The following is a 22,871-nucleotide window of genomic DNA, read 5'->3' on the forward strand; positions in this document are numbered from 1 at the left end:
ATGGGTAGTAAATGTACACAATAGCAGCACCCATTAGGAGAAATTAGTTTTCATATAAAATCAATTTCTGGTAAAATATGATGACTCGTTTCACTAGTTTTTGTGGTGTAGTTTACATGGCTCACTAATATGTGAAGTAATATAATATTTCTGTATAAATGCTACATTAGCATTTTGAGGTAAATATAAAAATGACAAATGGGTTATACTTTCTGTTTGTGGCAAAATCATGAATTCTACACCTTGGAATTCATATCAATAAGGCTTGTTTTCTATTAAGTTTCATTTGGGGAAAAAATCACTACAGAAGGACTTTCCGAAGCTCAGAATTGCTGAAGATGCCACATATGGACGTATTGCAAGTATCATTAGCATGATATCAATTAATTCTAACAGATCTAAGTGTTTCATGGTAGGTTGGGTACCGAGGGTCCACTTTATGTGGATATTAATGATACAGTAATCAAAACACAAGGTTTGGGTTATTGATTGGAAGAAATACCAAATAACCATATACATACGGTACATATTTTTTCTATTTCCTGTGAAGTTTAAAATATTCAATCATTACACAAGGGTTTGAATTACTACTGAAAAACAGGTGTCATTTTACCATAAAATTTAAATTCGTTCTATGGTTAAAATTTGTATGGTCTTGGCATTACAGCTGTAGTATCATCACACCATATACTACCAGGTCGGGATACAGCAACACACTACACAGATCCATATTGAAAGGTATTCAGTGTCAAACAAGTCGTTAAGTTAATACACAACATCCTTTTATATTCTTAGCAATACAGTTGTAGTGTCAACATCCATCACTACCAGTTAAGGGGTACAGCTCATACAGCAACACACTACGCACACTAATCAGTGTCTAACAAGCCTGTCTTGTTACTACAGGGCAGTGTTTTGCTCATAGCTGAAGCCTGGGGTGTAGCTGAATGAGTGGAGCAAAGGAGGTTTTAGCAACTCGGTGGACTCTTCATCGTCGCCTATTACAGTAGAGGAGGTGCTGGGCGACATACGGTACTCCTCATTCACATACCCGACACTGCTGGACTCAAGGTTAGAGTTGCTTTTCTTCAGGATGCTCTTGGGTTTACACTCACTACTGGGAGTGGTGGGGGAGCGTCCCAGGCTCCCGTAGGTGGTGAGGTTGTCTGTTGTATTATGGCGATTGGCCAAGGTCAAGCGAGGGCGTTCCCTTACTGAAGGTGACCTTTCCCGCATGATGAGGCTGTCTAGGGTTACCTTGGTTGACTCAACCTGTTGAAAAGAAAAGGTCTATCAGTCTTTCATGTATTAATACAGTAGTTATGCCTCTTTTTTAAATCTATGAAAAATATTGCACAGATAATGCAAAATAGAAATGTTGATAAGTGCTACAATAAGGAGTCCATGTGCATGTTCCAATGGCCTCAGGTGGAAGGTTCTTATACATCTCAACAGTGTAGTTTTATCTCCCACTTGAGGTTAACAATTCAGTTAGACACAGTCATCAAAGAAGGTATTCAAGGTATTGTATGTACACAGCTGTATCTGGGAGAGTGATCTTTCTCATTGTTCCTCTCCTCACAATCCTTGTGTTCTATGTTTTCAATCAGTTCCATGTCTATCTCTCCCTTTCCAGTACCTTTTCTACACCTTTATCATCTCTTCTATGGCAACATATCAAATTACTTCCAAGTTCCAGAATTCTTTTACTGTACCTACTCTCTTGCTACACATGTCCCTCACCTGTTCCATGGCCATCCGACACTTCTTTTTGAGTGCCACAATCCTGTCCAGTTGACCTCTGATGATCCTCACATTCCAGGCATAGTTCTCCATGGCCCTGTTAGCCTTCTTGCCCTTGATGCCATTGGAGGAGAGAAGTGACTCCAGGTTGTCATACATAGCCAGGGCAGGCTTGAGTCGTGACTCCAGGGAGACTCTCAGTTCCTCTCCATGAGTCAAGAAGTGGTGTATCTCCACTAATACCTGCAAGATGTACACTGTGGTAGATAATACATAGAATACCAACTGCATAGGAATTTTAGGAAATTAATGCTTATGAAACACCTAAATTCCCCATTCATTATGCTTTACTCAACCACTCCCTGTGAGTGAGTTAAAGTAATGAGGGATTTCCAGGATTACCTGCAAGTTACAAAGGATGCATTTCAGTACAGTAATAAGGGATAGAGAAAGAGAGAGAGAGGACAACTTAGGATTTACCGGTACCTTGATGGAAGACATCAGGCCACATGGTAAGAAACACTCAAGCCATTTTGGTATAGTATACAATATTTTTTCTATATCTAACCACCCATTTAAATAATCTGATATGTATGAGAACAAAACATAAATTAAATCATCTCTTGGATAAACTTGATGCCTACTATACTGTAGTTCCTTTTTAATTTTCCTATTTAGTTGATATCATTTTGCCAAATTTACTCCTGACATATATCCTGGATGCCAGTTGTCTCATTAGCATTATTTATTAATCCTAGTTACAGTATTAGAAGTGTTAAACATCCTAGTTACTAGTACTAGTCTAATGTGCTAGGGCCTATAAAGATGTGCTACAAAGTGTTTCCTCCTTTATACCCAACTTTAGTTAATAAACAGAATTATACACAATCACATACATCCTAAGATCAAGTTCTTTTTGTCTCTAATAAAGAAAAACATGTAATTGTGCCCATACACCTGTCACCGCTATAAATAAAACCCCACTATTTTCCACTAATCAAGATGAAGTTACAACATTAAACTAACAAATTGAATGTTGCGATACAGTTTCTACCTAAGAAGTGTTAAAGAAATAAAAAATGATTGTTTCATACCTGATTTTTGTTCTAGGCAAGAATTTTTTATTAAGAGTTTTAAATATAACAGTTATATCTCTTTACATACAGTATTGTAATTTTAAACATTGCCATTTGTTTATTAATTAAGTACAGGATGATATTTCAGGGGAATGTTTCTCATATGTATAATTTACTCACTTTCCCATTTTGAAGTGTGACACTATACAGCACTGTACCGGTACATACACTAAAAGTTTACAGTACTCACTTTTTCTAGTGCCATGTCCAGTTTGTGTAAATGTGATGGTAATGGCCCAGGACAGGAACTTTTCAAAAATGGGATCTGGAAATAAATCACAAGATGAAGGCTTTGTACTGTACAGTACTTATAAAGATATGTGACAGACATAAACTTTATTGTTGTTAACTTCAGCAACAGACTTCCAAAAGTTGAAATGGAGTGTTATTTTGAGCCCAGAAATACAGCAGCTGGCTGCAACTTACTGAATATAGTCACAAATAATGTTTTGGGTCATTAAATATGACTACTGTTGCTGATCTATTCTCATAAAAATGCAAACACTGCAAACATAAATTTATACTTGATGTGGATTTCATGTTATTCCTGGATTTAACTGTTGTAAATGGGTGATGGTGCTACAGCGGTAACGTGTATAATTCTCACCAATAAGTCAAAGGATAAACCGCCCAAACAGCTAGTAAGCTGATAAGTGGCAAACATGAGAAAGAAAAAAAATCTCCTTCGTATTTAGGTTAAAAGACTTACCAGGTACTTTACTATATTAACATGATTTGGAGAGTCCGGCACTTGTACTTATACTTAGGTTTCTCCTTGAACTGGTATTTTGGATTAGATTTCCTAAACCTTCGAAACACATATAGGAACTGAGAGCACTAAATGATGTGACGTTCAATTGGAATGTTTAGATTTAGATTTAAGGAGGTGTATCATATGTCCAACAGGACGAAGAAACTGCATTAGTTGAGACTTAATGTGAAAAGGACCTAGGTGTGTATGTTGACAATGAGCTGAAGTTCTCGAGCCATTGCGAGAAGAAGGTAAATCTGGCAACTAAATTATTAGGTTTTATAAGAAGGTCGTTCAGATATCTAGACCAGTGGCTCCCAAACTGGGGGCCATGGCCCCCTGGGGGGCCATACAGCAAAATTTAGGGGGCCATAAGCTGAGGCTATGTACACATAAAAATCCCAAGCCCCACCACACTAGAACAGCCAGTCGGCAGCTGAGCCAGCCAGAGATATGGATTGGGAGAGGGGGACCATGGATAAGGATCATACAGTGAGTTCTGCTATAACGCGTGTTTTGATAACGCGAATTTGCTCTAACGCGATTTATGAATTCGGAACAATATTTGTATAACGCGAACGCTTGTTTGCTATAACGCGATTTTTGCTTACTATTTCTCCAATTTTGTGGTATTAACTGTGATTATGGTAAAGAAGAATATCTCCAAAAAGCGTTCTGATGATAGAATTCCCGGTGATTATCGTAAAAGAAAGGATATAACACTTGAAGAGAAGCTCGATGTTATCAACCTCAAAATCACCCTTCTCCCCCATCAAGTTACATTCATATTTTTTCAAGGTAAAGTGTTACATTTACTGTATGATTTCATTATTAGATGTGAATGTATCATTTATTTAGACTGTGCTATCCTTTGTGTTAGGCTAACTACTAAATTTTTTCGATTTCGAGTAATCTGCACCTAACCCTATTTTCTCCATAAGCCCTGTTATTTCTATTACGCGATTTTCTATAACACGATATTTTACAAGAACACAATTATCGCGTTATAGCAGAACTACCTGTATATGAAAAGTGGGTAATGATCAGAAAAAGTTTGGGAACCACTGATCTAGACGGTCAGTCCCTCGTAACGATCTTCAAGAGTAAAGTGCTTCCCCGTCTGGAGTACTGTCACCCCGTCTGGTCGACTGAGATATGGTAGCGACTATCAGTTGATTGAAAATGTCCAAAGGAGGGCCACCAGACTGGTGCCTGCACTATGGTACCTCAGCTTCCCTGAGAGATTAGAGCGCCTGAAATTGCCTAGCCTATACTACAGACGGGTAAGGGAGACCTAATTGAGGTGTATAAGCATCTCAAGGGGCACTACTCAATCGAGTGCCCTTACCTGGTGCTGGTGGATGCTCACCCCACAAGGGGTCACAGGTCAAGGTTGAAAAAGCCTCAAGCCCAGAAAACTGTGAGGGGTAACTTTTTTGGAGTGAGAGTTGTGAACTCTTGGAACATTCTGCCAGAGTGTTGTGACTGCACTGAGTGTAAGCTCTTTCAAGACCAGATTTGACAAGCACTGGAGCAGGTTCAGATACATTCAGGAGCCAGTGCATGCCCAGTACTTGCCAACAGTGCGTAACTAGAGACGTGACCGATCGCCCAAGCGGCTAACGAGCCGATCAGTGGTGAAGAGGATAAAAGTAAAAAGTAAAAAAGTTTAGACTAGGAAAACTTAAGATCTACTCCACAGCACATGATGTGAGAATATAGTAAATACTCACTCCTTTCTCTTCTTGGATCGACAAGCGATTGGTTTCTGGGGTGGCCAAGTAGCGGGAGATGGCCACCTTGAGGCATTGCTTCATGTTGACTGTGTGCTCTAGTCCACACTCATCTTGCAAGTCCGACCAGGCGGCCTCCACCTTCCCCTGCTCAAACTCTGCTTCATTTAGTGCCGTTGATGCTTCCTGAAACTCATAGTGTCTAGAGAAAGGACTTCCTCAAGAACATTCTTAAGAAAATTTATCTGGAACTCAGGAGATTAGAAATAGCAACAAAAAATACCTTCTCCCAGGCTTGTAAAGTCCTCAAAGGCATGTTCTAAGACATTGTAGAGAACAGTCCCAGGTACATTTCCCTCTCCTCTAAGATATCATAAATTAATTACAGGAGAATATCATTCTATATCAACCTTCCAAAGTTTATGATCCCCCATACATTATCATCGTTTATGAGCTTTTCACATTATTAAAGGGTATTACACTGGACTCAATTTCCACCGTCCCACCTGCAGTTGGTAAATTCCGCCAACCATCAACTCAATAACCACATACAGTACTGTACTTGCCTTGAGTTAACACGGCATCACACACGCACCTAAATTGGAATTTTTTTTAAACTGGAAAGCAAATCCTACAATAGATCTGGAGGTTCCAGCTAGTGTTCCCAGTTTCTCTCAACTCTAATGGGTCAGTCATAACTTATCTAAAATCGGCTACATTCCTGAGTTTAAGGTAGAGCTACAGTACATGTATTAATATACTAAATCAAAGGTACAGTGCCACAATACCTGTATATAAAAAATGATATAGTTTATGATTGCATATTACTTGTGTACTAGTAAGGTCTAGTATTGATCTGACAGCAATGTTTACATTTTGCTAGTACAGTACAGTACACACTTGTATTCCTCCTTGTAGTGAGCCTTGGACGAGTCCACAAACATTTTCTTTATTGCCTAAGCTTGACACAGCCCAAAAAAACAACTATAGTTGCCACATTAATAAGGTCTCCGAGATCTATCTTAAATGTTTACACCTATGTGAAGCTTGAATTCGACTAGCTTCTTGTGACCAAATTGAGCACAGCTAGCGGGAACTGTAGTGCCAAGTTTGTTATTCAGTGAGAGTGAGTTTACCTTGAACACATCATCAGCAGCCTTCAGTCCCACAGGCTTGATGTCTGCTTGGATCTTGTCTGATCTCTTGCCCTTTACACGTTGAGGTTTCTGGAGGAAATATAACAAAAAGTGAGTACCGGTACTGTAATTGATGAATGATTAATGACAAAGAAGATGTAAAGGAATAAAATTGAATACGTATATTAAAAATATAAATGAGAGTAAATTGGAAGAATAAACAACAACAAAAACATAGTTCATGAAGATTTGACCTCCAGCTTATTTCCCATGATGATCAATCACTGTAATGCTACCTGGGTTACATAAGGTTAAGTTATGTTAGGCTAGGTTATCATTAGGGTGGTTAATGTTCAGGTGAAGTAAGGTGGAGAGGGGGCTAATTTTGAGACACAGTAACTGACACCAATACTGTAACCTGGTTGAATAGTGAGATACAAGTGGTGGGGGTGGAGGATGGTTGTGAAGGACAATATAACTGGTACAAAGCACTTCTGGGAATGAGATTTTCGGGTAACAAGATGACTCTCTCAAACCCGGAAAAATCCCCAATCCCCAGAATTTTCTCAAACCTGGAATTTTCCGGAAAAATCCAAGCAAATTTAAATTCTGGCTATCGGAGAGTTCCGGCTAAGAGGGATTCCAGCTAATGGAGATATTACTAATAATTTGGTGAAAAGCAGTAATACTTGTACATACTACAGTATATGAGCATCATAAATTTAAGGTTTCCCAATGTTTGTAAGACACACGTCCACACTTACCTACTACAGGGTGTATTTAAATCTGTATGCACTTTTAAACTTAAATAACTTGAATGTTCAGATAATAGAAGCAATTTTTACTTGGCCTATGCATACATTTAAAATATTACCAGTTTGGATCACAGACTGAAATGGTGATAGTAGAGTAAAAGGTTCTCTGTGTGTTGTGGCTGCCCAAATTTAGCTACCCATTCAGAGAGAGAGAGAGAGAGAGAGAGAGAGAAAAAGAGATAGAACTCACCCCTCCGCCCTTCTTGTTGGAGATGGAGACGTGCACAAAGAGAGTAGCTGTGTCCATCGGCTCCCCCATGCTCGAGAGGAGACGCACGTGGCGGTAACCTGAAGCAAAGAGACTCCCTCACTTAGTCGTCAGTTAGTCAGTAAGGGAGGATATTGAGCCAGGTAGTCAGGAAGTGAGGAGGTTAGGTCAGAAGGGTATAAGCAGAGCCGTCCCTAAGTTATGGCAACTTACCTCACCCAACACCAGAATTAGTGACCGTGTTAAGCTGACCTCACCTTACCACCTAGATTCAGGAGACCACCTGAAGGATTAGTGACCAGCACAGTTAGGCAATGCATCTGCTGAAATAAGGTCAAAGGTAAGATTAAGCCACCCAATTTTACCACCCAGACTGAGAACAATGTTATTATTTACTGTGCTCTCTGTTGAAGAGGAGTGAGGACATTGACAGCGGTCACCTGTCAGTGTTGTCGAAACTCGGAATCTCCAGTTGTCCGTGATTTGTGTTTTGTGAAATTGTTGATATACATTATTTTACTATCGTATACAGCCCTCGTTTTTTATTATACCACTGAAGGCGAGGAGGAGCAGGGTCGGGTGTACATGGGTTGTATTCAGGGAGAGAGTGGTGGAAGCAAGTGTGCCGACAGAGGGCTGGGGGACAGCAGCGCACCCTCCACCCGCTCTACCCCCCGCCCGGGAGGTGGCACCAGCTCCGCCTATCAGCCGGAAGGAGGCGAGCGCCATGTAAACAATGACATTTCTAACCACACCCTGCAAAATAAAGTGTACTTAGCAAATGCTGCAGCTACCGAGAATGGGCGGGGGGTTACTACTAAGAGCAGAGACATTACCAAGAACAAATTCTAGTTTGAATGTCATTTACACTAATACTTAATACTGACACGTTCCTTGATAAGAGAGAGGAGTTTGAAACACTACTGAAGGTACACCAACCAGATATTGTAGGAGTTGTTGAACTGTTGTACAAGAACAGGAGAATTGACCCAGAGGAAGGTGAGTTCAGTATTGCTGGATATGACTCATTTACGAACCTTTCTCAAGAAACTTGCAAGAGGGGTGTGGTTATATATAATAGGCAAGACCTTAGAGCCAGCCAGGCGAGGGTACAGGGAGATGATGTTTTTGAAGAGTCCAAGTGGTGTAAAATTAAATTAAAGGGAGGGGACTTACTTATCGTCGGGTGTACAGTGATTTCTGCTATAACGCGTGTTTTGATAACGCGAATTTGCTCTAACGCGATTTATGAATTAGGAACGATATTTGTATAACGCGAACGCTTGTTTGCTATAACGCGATTTTTGCTTACTATTTCTCCAATTTTGTGAATATAGTAAAGAAGAATATCAACAAGAAGCGTTCCGGTGATAAAATTCCTGGTGATGATCGTAAAAGAAAGGATATAACACTAGAAGAGAAGCTCGATTTTATCAACCTCAAAATCACCCTTCTCCCCCATCAAGTAAAGTGTTACATTTACTGTATGATTTCATTATTAGATATGAATGTAACATTTATTTAGACCGTGCTATCCTTTGTGTTAGGCTAACTACTAAATTTTTTCGATTTCGAGTAATCTGCACCTAACCCTATTTTCTCCATAAGCCCTGTTATTTCTATTACGCGATTTTCTATAACACGATATTTTACAAGAACACAATTATCGCGTTATAGCAGAACTACCTGTATCAGACCTGAGGCTTGAAGATGGTAGTTTCGCAGATTCTGACCAGGCTAAAGCTGAGGCATTGAACAGCTTCTTTTCCTCGGTGTTCACAAGAGAGGATGCGATTAACCTTCCTGTGTTTGAGGACAGACGGTTCGACACAGCACTGACCCACATTGTGTTCACAGAAGAGGGTATTAGAAATAAACTGTCAAAGCTAAAGGTCCATAAGAGTCCCGGCCCTGACATGGTGCATCCTAGAGTGCTAAGAGAGTTGAGCAACGAGCTTGCCGAGCCCCTGAAGATCCTGTTTTGTAAATGCCTGAATGAACAAAAGGTCCCCAGTGAATGGAAAGTGGCTTATGTGAGTCCTATCTTGAAGGGCGATCGTCACTCCACGAACAACTATAGACCGGTGAGCCTGACCAGCATAATATGTAAAGTACTGGAGAGTATTATCAGAGATGCTGCGATGGAACATCTACTACGAAACAACCTTGTAAAGGATTGCCAACACAGTTTTATGCTGGGGCGCTCCTGCTTAATACAATTGCTCAAGGTATTGGATATTTGGACCCATATTCTGGAACAGGGTGGTAATATTGACAATATTTACCTAGATTTTGCCAAGGCTTTCGACAGCGTACTCCACGAAAGGGTGAAAATCAAACTGGAAGGGTACGGAATTTGGGGAAATGTCCTAGCGTGGATAGAAGACTTTCTACATGACCGCAAGCAGTGTACGGTGATTAATGGTACGAAATCATCATCCGTACCTGTCACAAGCGGGGTACCACAGGGCAGTGTATTGGGCCCGCTGTTGTTTGTTTGTTTCATAAATGACATGCCTGACGTTGTATACTCCTCCATACAAATGTTTGCCGATGATGCCAAGTTATTATGGGAAATCAAGAACCAAGCGGACTGTGAAGAGCTGCAGAAGGACCTCTGTGGGCTCCAAGACTGGTTGAAGAAATGGCTGTTGAGATTCAATGTCACGAAGTGTAAGAGGATGCACCTGGATCGTACCAACGATAAGAAGGCGCATCATATGTCCCAACGGGATGAAGAAACTGCACTATTTGAGACTGAATGTGAGAAGGACCTAGGTGTGTATGTTGACAATGAGTTGAAGTTCTCGGGCCATTGTGAGAAGAAGGTAAATCAGGCAAATAAATTATTCGGTCTTATAAGAAGGTCGTTCAGATATCTAGACGGTCCGTCCCTCGTAACAATCTTCAAGAGTAAAGTGCTTCCCCATCTGGAGTACTGTCACCCTGTCTGGTCCTCAAGATATGCTAGGGACTGTCAGTTGGTTGAAAATGTTCAAAGGAGGGCCACCAGACTGGTGCCTGCACTTCGGCACCTCAGCTACCCTGAGAGATTGGAGCGCCTGAACTTGCTTAGCTTATACTACAGATGGGCAAGGGGCAACCGAATTGAGGTGTATAAGCATCTGAAGGGGCACTACTCAGTCGAGTGTCCTTACTTGGAGATGGTGGACGCTCGTCCCACAAGGGGTCACAGCTCAAGATTGAAGAAGCCGCAAGGGCAAAGGGCAAACTTTTTTGGAGTGAGAGTTGTGAACTCTTGGAACAATCTACCAGAAAGTGTTGTGACGGCACCGAGTGTGAGATTCTTTCAAGACAAGACTTGACCAACACTGGAGCAGGTTCAGGTACATTCAGGAGCTGGTGCATGTCAGTACTTGCCAACAGTGCATAACAGAGACGTGACCGATCGTCCAAGCGGCTAACGAGCCGATCAGTGGTGAAGAGGATAAAAGCTAAAAGCATGTATGTATGTAACTATAAAAATAAATTTTAACCTTTTCTTCTATTATATGTATGTATGTATGTATGTATGTATGTATGTATGTATGTATGTATGTATGTATGTATGTGTGTATGTGTGTGCATGCATGTGCGTGTGCACACACACACACACACACACATATATATTAAGAATGCAAAGAGGCCCCGCAGTAGATGAATTATTGCCCGGGGCCCCGCACCCCCTTAGGGACGGCTCTGGGTATAAGGTCAGGGAGTTACAGAGGTCATGTCAGGAGGTTCTTCTAACAGATGGAAACATACTCAGGCATTTAAATAATCTGTACTAAACTGGTGAATTCTTAGCAAAAAGTAATGATTATAATGAAACTAATTGACTATTTATTCTATATGACAAGTAGTTTTAAAATATTAGTAAATAAAAGTAAATTGTAGTATGAAAATAAGGTATCAGGCATATATGTTCTGATTAATATAGTTTATGAAACTTACTGATTGAAAAATTAAAAGAAAAATTATGTTACACACACACGCGCACACACACACACCTGTCTGAATACAGTCAAAGGGGATGGTACACTGCCCCACAAAGTCATCTCCGATAAACTCGTCGTCCAGGACCACAAAGCGGATGAGTGCCAACTCTGGAAGGTTGATAAGGAACTCGAAGCTCTCGTCAAAGATCGGGAAGCTGCTGTCGTTACTGACTGTACGGGTCTTGGCCTCTGAGGAAGTGAGAAAAGAAGGGAGTCAATTGATGCACAGTAGAGGTATGGTGGAGGGGAAGAGAAAAGGAGATACTGAGTGAGACAAAGGAGATGGTAGCACCTGAATGACGCCCAGTAAGTTAAGGAATAGAAAGAGAAACGAAGTCAGTAAGGACTGAGGAAGAGATAGGGAGTCAGGAGGAAGGGTAGTATATTGAAGACTACCAGTAGTGTGTGTGTAAAAAAAAGAGAGAGAGAGAGAGAGAGAGAGAGAGAGAGAGAGATTCCTTAGCCTTCACAATGCCTCATCAATTTATGATGCATGTTAAGGCGAATATCGCCGAGTTTATTCATGCAAATATTGTATTACAGGTGTCAAGTTTGGACACTTACAAGGCAACACATGGGTGAAAGGTGTAAGACGACCTTCAAATAAATAAACCAAATAATTGACCGTGAATAACATAGCAGAAATTTTGTCTTTTCCCTGTAAGAAAGAGCGCAATAATGTTTGCTGTAATAAGATCTGGATGTCGAGGAATTACAGTAAAGCAGAAGATAAATGTCGAGAAATCCTAAGTTGTTTTTCACTGTAGGTATACATAATTGTTTTTTTATCTTCCAAATGAAAGCTGCACAATATGATAAATAAATACTATCGACAGGAATAATTATATTAAAAAAGGTTAAATTCTCCCTTGTTACTTTGTAAAACATCGTTAAGACTTAACAAAAATAGTTATGACATCATCACCATGAGTTAATGACAGGTGCAAATAAAGGTGCACACTAGGAGGAGCTCACCTGTGCAGTCAGCAGGGATGCCAAACACCTGGATCACGACATAGGGGTCGATGAAGCTGGCCTTTGTGGCCGTTGACCCCCGGGGCTTGGGGAGACACTGTCCACTGATTACCTGCAGGAGGGAACACCTGAGTACTCTTGTAATAATTACAAAAACTCTCTAATTATTAGGGAGAGGAAAACTCTAAGCATTCAGAGAGAACTATGATAGTATACCCTGCTATGGCTCACGGAGAACTATTTTAAAATTCTGCAAGTAATCAATTAAGACTATATGTTAGCAGTAGAAGTAATTGCTGTTACTCTTCCAGGGTTGATAGATCAAACAAATTTACCATTCAGAGTCCATACACCAAGTCTCTTTGGCTATAATTTGTCAGAATTCAGAGGATACATGTATGAAAACAAAATAAACACACACAAGCTCTAAATGCCGCTGATCATTCACTGGAGGAGAAAAACTGATTGGTCTGAGAGCAGCGCTGTCCTAGACTCTAGGACACACACACACACACACACACACTGCACGAGTCACTAGGATCCAGAGACTCATGCAGTGTGTGTGTGTCCTGAGGCCTCTTGTAAGAATAAACTTCGAAGAATCTTATAATGTGGATTGTAATGCAACAAAATCTCAGACGAGCTCAGAAAACAGTATTTTTTTTCTGTCCTTATTTGAAAAGTTATGTGCCTCTTTTCTCACTACAGCAATGGAGGAAACCCTGAAAGCATTGTGGCCAACTTATTCTTAACTAATTAATTACTGAATACTAACTCGAACGCAACAGACAACACTGACATCCTTCACAATAAGTTCTGACAGCTCACTGACACCTCATGGAGACCTCACACCAATACTTGGCTCCCTCTCTACATCCTTCTTTTCTCTCCCTTCCTACTTCTCTCTCTCCCTTACTATTTCTCTCTCTCCCTTCCTACCTCCCTCCCTCCTCTCCTCTCCTTCACAACTATCTCATTTTAACTTCTCACCTCATGATCCTCTTCCTCATCTCACTCTACAACCTCCCTCCCCTTTCAGTCTCTCCTTCATCTCTCTCCCTCACTTCACTATCACCTTCCTCACACACCACCACTACCTCCCACACACATTACCACTACCTCCGTCACACCTCACCACCACCACCACTCTCACACATCACCAGTACCTTCCTCACACCTCACCACCACCACTACCTTCCTCACACCTCACCACCACCACTACCTTCCCGTTCACACACCATCACCACCACTTCTCACACACCATCACCACCACCTCTCACACACCACCACCACCTTCTCCTTCACACGCCACCACCACCTTCTCCTTCACAAACATCACCTCACCTTTATCTTCAACAGCTGAGGGGCCACACCGGGTATTGTATCCCTGGAGTGAGCTGAGAAGACAGATATGTGTTCTCTCATGACGGCGGGCTTCAACAGGTAGCCGCACCCCCCGTTGGCTCGGAACCTTCCCTCGTACACGTCCATCATCTGCCCTGGTGTCTGGAAGTTCAGCGCCACTGTGGAGAGGAACACAACGTTAACTCCTTCTTGTAAACCACAGCAATTTTTGAGGTCCCACGGTGTTTTCTGAGGTGGAACTTGTAAGAATATTTGAGGACGATGATCTAACCCTTTGAACATGATGGCTTAATCCTTCGAAAATAATGGTTTAATCTTTTTAAGACGCTGGTTTAACCCTTTGAGTGTTATGGTTTATCACTTTCGTCTCAAAAAAAAAAAAATAATACGCCACACTCTGACTTTATACACCACATCACTGAGGAGAGGAACACGGCATCACTTACCATGGGAGTTGGAGGTGCTAGTGTCTTCTAAAGAGGAATTGGTGAAAAAAATATTAAGGTCACGTGAAGATAACCCTGATGATTAAACTCCCTAACGCTACCTGAGAGTGGTTAGGTTAGGTAAGAGTGGTTAATCCTAAGGCAAAGTAAAATGGGGGCTTATGTTCAAGTGATCCAAAATATATAGTTATGAAGAAGTTATGATAGATAGTGGAGTCGACGATACATTCTTCATCCACTAACTGTTCACTGTTATCCACTAAGTTACAAGTTTATGGTAATTTTTTAAGGTGCAAGATGGAAGAAATGATTAAAACAGATTGTTACTGGTGGTGTTGGGTTCACAGTTTAAGTTTCAGGTTTTAATACATGCAGTAATACCAATGGCTTGAGAGAGAGAGAGAGAGTTCTATGAGGTATAAATACAAGTATCATCAGAACAACTGGCACTACCACGACCACACCAACATCACTACCACCACCACCTTCAATAACCATACTACCAACACCACCGCTACCCACCACTACTAGCAACAACACCACCACTATCCACCATCAATACCCCTACCACCTTACCCATCTGGCAGCCGGCGTTCCAGAAGTCCTGTGGGTTGTAGTTAGAGGAATCGACCCTGGAAGAGTTGGGGTAGACGCGAGTAAGGAAGCGCTTGTTGTGGCTGACCAGATCCTCGGGGCAGGCATGGGCTATCTTGGCAGCCGACGACTCACTCAAACTACACATCTCGCTTGCATTCTCTATGTGGGAAGGAGAGGTACTTTTTATCTAGTGTTTAACCTGGAGATGAAAGCAACTGTACTTTTTGGAGAGATAGAGAAGAGAAAAAAGAACGAAAGGAAGAGGAGGAATAGAACGTAGAAATAAAAAGACATAAACAAAGAATATGCGACTCTCTCCTGGAAGTCTTTCCTGAATAAATACTATATATCTATCTATCTATCTATCAAGGAGTTACAATGGATAATATGATCATGGTGCCGTAATGTGAACAAAGCCGTTATATACAGTACAGTTTATTCTCACGTTTAAGATTCTGGTGAAAGATTTAACTTTCGAACATCTGAAAATATAATCAAACGTTAAGAACATGTAATGCTTTCAACATTACCTCCTCTATTTCTCGCAGCTTAATTGATTCTCCTCTATATATATATATCACAGCTTAATTAACCCTCCTCTATTTCTCGAAGCTTAAGTGGCCCTCCTTTATATCTCACAGCTTACATGACCTTCCTCTTTTCCTCGAAGCTTAAGTGACACTCCGCTATATCTCACAGCTTAAGGGAGGCAGTTTCTAATAGCCTCACACCCACAGTTAGAAAGGAAGACAATTTAACTCGCCAAACTTTGAGAATCCATCGATGTGTCACAGCTTAAATGATGGATTAGTTGAAGTCTTTTTTTTCTGTCCCATTGACATTTCCTCTCCCTCTCTCAGCCCTTCTATTTCCTGTAAATAACCCTCTTCCATCCTCCCCATTCCAGCAACTCCCGATTCCCATCCCTCTCCTTCCCTTTCGTAGCCCTTCTATCTCCTGCCAATACTCTCCTCCCTTCCTCTCCTTTCATTAATTTCTCCATTCTTTCCCTTTTCTCTCTTCTTCTCCCTTTACCCCTTTTTCTCCTCCTTTCCCCTTTCTTTTCCTTCCTTAACCCCCTCTGTGTCTCCTCCTCTTCTCTCCCTTCTTCCCTTTCCCCTCTCACCCTCTCCTCCTCCTTCTCCCTCTCCACCTCCTTCCTCTACCCTTCCACTTCTCTTTCCCCTCTTACTCTCTCCTTCTCCCCCCTCTCCCTCACCCTCTCCCCTTCTTCCTTCTCCTCTCCCTCTCCCTCCCCCTCCCTCTCCTCTTCCACACTCACGCTGGGTTCTCGTCATGTGGAGGTCGTTGAAGCGTGCCCGGTGGAGCGAGATAAGCGAGGACAGTTCTCGACACAGCCGGATCTTCCTCGGGTTGTTGTTCCTCTTGGTCTCGCCTCCTTCGTCCTCGTCCGAGACTTCTCCTTCCTCCATGTCCTCGTTCGGTAGCTTCTTGCCCTGTCGAGAACAAAGGATGAATGTGAGTGACGGTGGTGATATTTATGTGAGAGAGAGAGAGAGAGAGAGAGAGAGAGAGAGAGAGAGAGCACAGTAAAATAAGACGCATCAGTAGCAACAGAAACCAAATGGAGCACATTTTAGCCACCTGTCCAAAAATGTCTTCAGAATGCAAATGAAATGTTGAGCCAAGAAGAAAAATATAGACGACCATCCACCTCCTTGTCTTACGATAGTGAGAGAGGAGTTCTGTGATCCACCTGTGAGAGAGAGAGAGAGAGAGAGAGAGAGAGAGAGAGAGAGTCAACACAATACACCTGAGGTCACGAGTCTCTGCAAGGGATGAATCGATATTAATAAAGTGGACGTCCTCTTCAATGGCCACGTCCACCCCCCCAACATGGCCTCGTCCCCCTTATATGACCCAGTCCCTCCTACATGGCCCCTTTTCCTACATGGTCTCTCCTTCTACATGGCTCCTTCCTCCTATCCCCCAACGTAGCTCAGTCGCTCATCCATGGCCCCGCTCCTTCACATGGCCCCATTCCTCTCCATGGCCCCATTCCCCTCCATGCTTCCCTCCTCTCACATGGCCCAATCCCCCTCCATGGCCCCATCCTCCTCCATGGCTCCCTCCTCTCACATGGCCCCATCCTCCTCCATGGCTCCCTCCTCCACATGGCCCCATCCCCCTCCATGACTCCCTGCTCCCACATGGCCCCATCCTCCTCCCTGGCCGTATTCCTTTCCATGGCCCCCTCTTCTCTATAAAAGACCGGGAACCCCTTATAAAAATCTGTATCCGACTGCCGTTTGTAAATATACATATAAATAGAATGGAATCCTCTTTTGAGATCCCACCCCAGAAGTCAAGGGGCTCCCACGACCGCACCTTGCAATATTCCAACTCAGCTACCGGGTTCTGTGAATGCGTTGCAGACCCCACAATGCACAGGTACCACATCTGGAGGTTCACTGGGACGTGTCGGACCGTGTCTCTCTCGTTTCCAGGGGTCTGAATTTAGACTCGCTGGTCCATATTTCAGAGTCCTGGCTCAAGACCCTAAACTGGACGAGATGAGACGAGACGCGACCACTCACTGACTCTCGGTCACTGAATCTCTCTCTTTCTCTTTACCCCCTCCCCCCCTCTTTCTCTCTCTCTGTCTCTTGATTATTTTAACCATGTAGTACAAAGGTATTTCACAGTGCCCTTAGCACGATGGGTTTAACTCTGTATGGTGAATATAGCAGTTTCTGTGACCAGTATATATGCGCGCGCGCGCGTGTGTGTGTGTGTGTGTGTCTGTGTGTGTGTGTGTGTGACTAGGTGAGGCGAGAACAATAACACGTTAACAGGATTTCACCTGCAGGTCATCACAAAGCCTCCACCTAACACGCCATAGGTCGAGACAACCTGCCGGGATAAGCCAATACCATTCCTCTCCTCCTCTCTGCCTTTCCGCTCTCCTCTCCACTTTTCCCTCCGTTTTCCACCCTCCTATCCGCTTTTCCGCTCTCCTATCCGCCTTTCCCCTCCGCCTTCCTGTTCGCATTTCTCCCTCACCTCGACGGGGGTACGAAATGTTATTATTTGCCTCTGGGATTCCGTAATGGGGGCGAGGTCTTTCCGTTCCAGTTTTGCTGTGTAAAATATTATGGGGGAAAAATTATGAGTTTTGGGGTTAAATTGTGAGCTTGGGGGAGTAAAATTAGGAGATTTTTTGGGGGAGGATGAGATTTATCGTAACAGGGATAGATAGACGCGTTCATTAAGCCTCAAGTTACGGTGTTCACTGTGTCTGGCGGTCACTGTGTCTGGCGGTCACTGTGTCTGGCGGTCACTGTGTCTGGTCAATATAAGGGTGCTTAATCTTAAAGGTGGAATAAGCTGCGGTGCCTGATCTTCACGTCATCCCATCTACTCTGCCATACACCAGAGACAAAAGGATTCCTCAACATTAAATATCCTTAAATATCCTTTCAACTTGGGACATTGTGATCCTAGACATCAGACATCCTTAAGAGGCAAAGATGAGGTATCCTACGCCAATAACAACCCCCAGTCATTGTTTAACTCACTGCTAATACATCATTGAGTGCATAGACGATAGATCTTTTAGTATCCTACAATAAAAAAATAACTAAAAACTAAGGAGGCGAAATGTTCCTCACTATCAAGGTCCTTCTCCCTCTCGCAGGATGTAGTAAGTGAGACAAGGAGGCATATAGGTCCTTCAGCTTAGAGGGGACGTCTTGGGGGAGGTATTGTATTGAGTTAGAGAGAGTGGTGGAGACGTGTGTGTATGTAAACGGGAAGGAAGGAGGGAGGGAGGGAGGGTGCTGGCAGGTGACCATATACTGTAGTCTTATAAAACACATCACATAGCGCATTACTTCACTTCCTTCTTTTTACGATTCATATTAAACATTTTAACATAAAATTTAACAAGAGAGATATATCGGTTCTCTCTCAGGAGGAAATAAGCATGGTGGCTCTGTTAGTTATCATGGGTTAAATAGACTTACTATTTCCCATTGTTTGTATACCCGGACTGTCTATGTATATTGGTTGTATACCCAGACTGCCTATGTGTAGTTTGTATACTCGGACTGTCTACCCTGTATGTATATTGTTTGTATAACCAGACTGTTTATGTATAGTTTGTATACCCAGATTGTCTATGTATAGTTTGTATGCACGGACTGTATGTATATTGTTTGCATACACAGACTGTCTATGTATAGGCCGATTACTGACTCTGCAGTGCGTCTCTTGGGGCAGTGGAAAGTTCACCATCCCTGGGCTGAAGTACTTAGTGTGGATGGCGTGGACACCAAATGGATAAATTATACCAACACCACCACGGAAGCTCACGACCACTTCTTTCCCGAGAAGTCCGTCAGATCACACCCAGCTGACTTGCCCTGGATCACACCTCGGATCAAAAGACTTATGCGGCAGAGATAGTGCCTTTTATTTCAATGACCACAACCGCTACAGGTCCCTTCGCAACCAAGTCATCCGCGAAATACGCAATGCAAAGAAGTCTCACTACCCAACCAAGTTGCAACACCTGAAGCAGACAAACAACAGTCAGTAGTATGGTAAGCTTGAAGAACTCTGTGGACTAAATAATAAGACACACCCCCTCCCATTCCTTAGACATCTCACTAATGTTGACGCAGCTGAGCAATCAACAACCATTTAGCAACTATATGCCAGACGCTCCCCCGGCTTGACTCCAGTCTCCTTTCCCACTGACATTAGAAGAATTTGAAGTAGCAAAACATCTGGACAAACTGAAGTTAAAGCGCTCCACCACCCTCATTGACTTACCACTGAAACTCTACAAGGAGTTCTCCCCGGAACCAGCTAAGCCCCTCTGCTCCATCATCAATGCTTCCCTCAGTCAAGCAAGATGCCCAGCTGACCGGAGACTTCATATATGTCACCAGTGCTCAAGTCAACCAGCCCACAATCCTTAAATGAGCTACGACCCATTGCAATCACCCCAATACCCAGCTTAATCTGTGAAAGTTTCGTGTTTGACTGGGCTTATGCTGATATTGCAAGCGCCATAGATCCCCAGCAATTTGGTAATATGAAAACTTCCTCCACCACTCACTGTCTTGTCAGCTTTCTCGACTACATATACCGCCATCTGGAAAAACGAAAAAAGTCTGTGGCTGTCGCCTTCATTGACTTCACCAAAGCATTTGACCTAGTCGACCACAATTTAATCATCAACAAGGCTATCGACCTCGGGTTTCGAAGAAGTCTTATACCATGGCTCACAGACTTCCTTAGTGACCGACGCCAAGCCGTACGCTTCAGAGGGGCTGTCTCCACTTTTCAGTCACTCACCTGTGGCGTCCCCCAAGGCACCAAGATGGGACCGCTCTGCTTCCTTATGCTTATCAATGATGCCCTAAGAGAAACCGCTGCTCGCTGGAAATATGTCGACTCCACCATTGGGATCAGTGTCAACAACTCTGCTCCCGACTATACCGTCCTCCAGGATTTATTGAACCGTCTCCAAAATTGGGCCACCAACAACCAAGTCACCATCAACCATACCAAGACCATGGTTATGCACATCAACTTCTCCTCCGACGTTGTCCCACCCCCTTCCATTACCTTAGGCCCCAACACACTCCAGGTTGCAGACTCCACTAAGCTCCTCGGCGTCACCATAGACAACAAACTAAATTGGAAAACACACGTCAGTGAAGTTGTCAAATCCTCCAGTTTCCGTCTCCATCTCCTCCGCCGAATCAAGTCCCTCGGAGTTCCTGCGCCCGAGCTCCTCAGTGTTTACTCAACATTCATACTTCCTAAGCTCACCTATGCCTCCCCTACCTGGTCTTCCTCCCTAAATGCCACACAACGTAAACACCAGAAAAAGTGCAAAAGAGGGCATGCAAGATTATTCTCTCCCCTTCCTGCTCCACATATCAAGAAGCGCTCAACACACTGACCCTTTCGGCTCTCTCTGACCATCACCACGACCTCATCTGCAAATTGGGTGAGAAGCTTCTGCACCATCCTCGACACTGGCTCCTACTACCACCCGAGATCCCTCGTCCGAGAATAGCTGTTCAACACCACAACCGCATCCAGCCCGTACGAGCACCTACTGATCGTTATAAGAACAGCCCAGTCCCAACCATTGTAAAAGTTATCAATAACTTGTAATCAACCAGTGTATTCACTCCCAGTCAATCTTACCTTTTTGCACTGTCACTATGTTGAAATGTCCTGTAGTATGACCTTCTCCCCACCTGTCATTACTTAGCATATATGTATCACTCATGTTACTTGTTTATTATTTGTAAATCAAGAGACCCATTCCCCAATTATGCAACTGTATATTCAGCCTTCCGGCTGCCATGCTCTTTTAATGAACCGTAAATTATTATTATTATTATTATTATTATTATAATTATTATTATTATTATTATTATTATAATTATTATTATTATTATTATTATTATTATTACTTTATATTGTTTGTACACCCAGATTGTCTATGTGTAGTTTGGATACCCAGACTGTATCTGTATAGTTTGTATGCTCGGACTGTCTATGTATATTGTTTGTATACACGGACTGTATGTATATTGTTTGTATACATGGACTGTCTATGTATAGTTTGTATACCCAGATTGTCTATGTATAGTCTGTATACAAGAATTGTCAACGTGTATTTTTTGTATACGTGGGAAAATTTATGTGGACACCATTATATTATCCTCCTCCCAGAAAGGACGAAAGAGGGAAGAGGAATTAGAAAGGAGAAGGGGGAGACAGGAAAGGGAGCAAAGAGAATGAGATAAAAGGTGAAGAAAATGGAAGGAAATGAGAAGAAACAAAATGGAAGGAAGTTATTAAAATAAAAAGGTGAGAGAAAAGGGATGGAGGAGTAATGAGTGGAAGGGTGAGAGGCGGTGATGGAAGGAGGAAAAAACAGGAAGAAAGCACAGGAAGACACGCGGAAGGCGGAAAAAAAGATGCCTGGGGAGATAAAGAAAGAGAGAAAAAGAAAGGGAAGGAGGCATGAGGGAGGGAGCCACCACCTTCAGGGTTTACGGTCTGAGTTACGGTAATGAGGTCTCTCTCTCTCTCTCTCTATCTCTCTCGCGTTGAAGGGTTGGAGGGAAGGGCAGGTGAAGGAAGCAGGTGAGGGTGGGAGGGCAGGGAGGGGAGGGCAGGTGAAGGTGGGAGGGTGGGTGGGGCAGGTGAAGGTGAAAGGGGCAGGTGAGGGTGGAAGGGGCAGGTGAGGGTGGGAGGGTGGGTGAGGGTGGGTGGGAGGGGGCGGGAGGGGGCGGGTGAGGGTGGGAGGGGAGGTGAGGGTGGGAGGGGGGGGTGAGGTGGGAGGGGGGGTGAGGTGGGTGGGGGTGGGGGGGAGGGGGGGAGGGTGAGGGTGGGAGAGGGGGGTGGGGTGGGGGCGGGTGAGGGTGGGAGGCAGGTGGGTGGGGTGGGAGGGGGTGAGGGTGGGTGGGGGTGGGAGGGGCAGGGTGAGGGTGGGAGGGGGGGTGGGGGGGAGGGGGAGCAGGTGGGGGTGGGAGGGTCAGGGTGAGGGTGGGAGGGGCAGGTGAGGTGGGAGGGGCAGGTGGGGGGGGAGGGGGAGGGGGGAGGGGGAGGTGGGGAGGGGTGGTGGGAGGGGCGGGTGAGGAGGGGGGAGGGTGGGAGGTGGGAGGGGGTGGAGAGGGGCAGGTGAGGGGAGGGGGGAGGGGGGAGGGGGAGGGGGAGGTGGGGTGGGAGGGGAGGTGGGGGTGGGAGGGGCAGGTGAGGTGGGAGGGGCAGGGTGAGGGTGGGAGGGGCAGGTGAGGGGCGGGTGGGGAGGGAGGGGGTGAGGGTGGGAGGGGCAGGGTGAGGTGGGGGAGGAGGTGGTGGGAGGGAGGCAGGTGGGGTGGGAGGGGGACAGGTGAGGGGTGGGGAGACAAAGGGGGAGGTGAGGGGGGGGGGAGGCAAGTGGATTATGACCCGTGGGGGATGACGGGGGGG

At 43.8% G+C, this 22,871-nt stretch overlaps 1 protein-coding gene across 1 annotated transcript in view; it reads right to left on the minus strand.

Moving 5' to 3' along the window:
• Nucleotides 1-760: 760 nt before the first annotated feature.
• LOC121869360 (inactive phospholipase C-like protein 1) overlaps nt 761-22,871 on the minus strand; it is a 66,522-nt gene continuing 44,411 nt past the window's right edge. The window contains exons 11-21 of the mRNA XM_042370696.1: nt 16,186-16,360; nt 14,883-15,062; nt 13,840-14,018; nt 12,496-12,607; nt 11,533-11,709; nt 7,505-7,602; nt 6,500-6,589; nt 5,364-5,549; nt 3,070-3,144; nt 1,744-1,986; nt 761-1,272 (exon numbers count right to left, since the gene is read on the minus strand). Of these exons, the coding sequence (XP_042226630.1) occupies nt 901-1,272; nt 1,744-1,986; nt 3,070-3,144; nt 5,364-5,549; nt 6,500-6,589; nt 7,505-7,602; nt 11,533-11,709; nt 12,496-12,607; nt 13,840-14,018; nt 14,883-15,062; nt 16,186-16,360 (1,887 nt within the window). The 3' untranslated portion in view covers nt 761-900. The remainder of the gene's footprint in view (nt 1,273-1,743; nt 1,987-3,069; nt 3,145-5,363; nt 5,550-6,499; nt 6,590-7,504; nt 7,603-11,532; nt 11,710-12,495; nt 12,608-13,839; nt 14,019-14,882; nt 15,063-16,185; nt 16,361-22,871) is intronic.

The sequence above is a fragment of the Homarus americanus genome, unplaced genomic scaffold, assembly GCF_018991925.1.
Source record: "Homarus americanus isolate GMGI-L3 unplaced genomic scaffold, GMGI_Hamer_2.0 scaffold36734, whole genome shotgun sequence".
Classification (NCBI taxonomy): Eukaryota; Metazoa; Arthropoda; class Malacostraca; order Decapoda; family Nephropidae; genus Homarus; species Homarus americanus.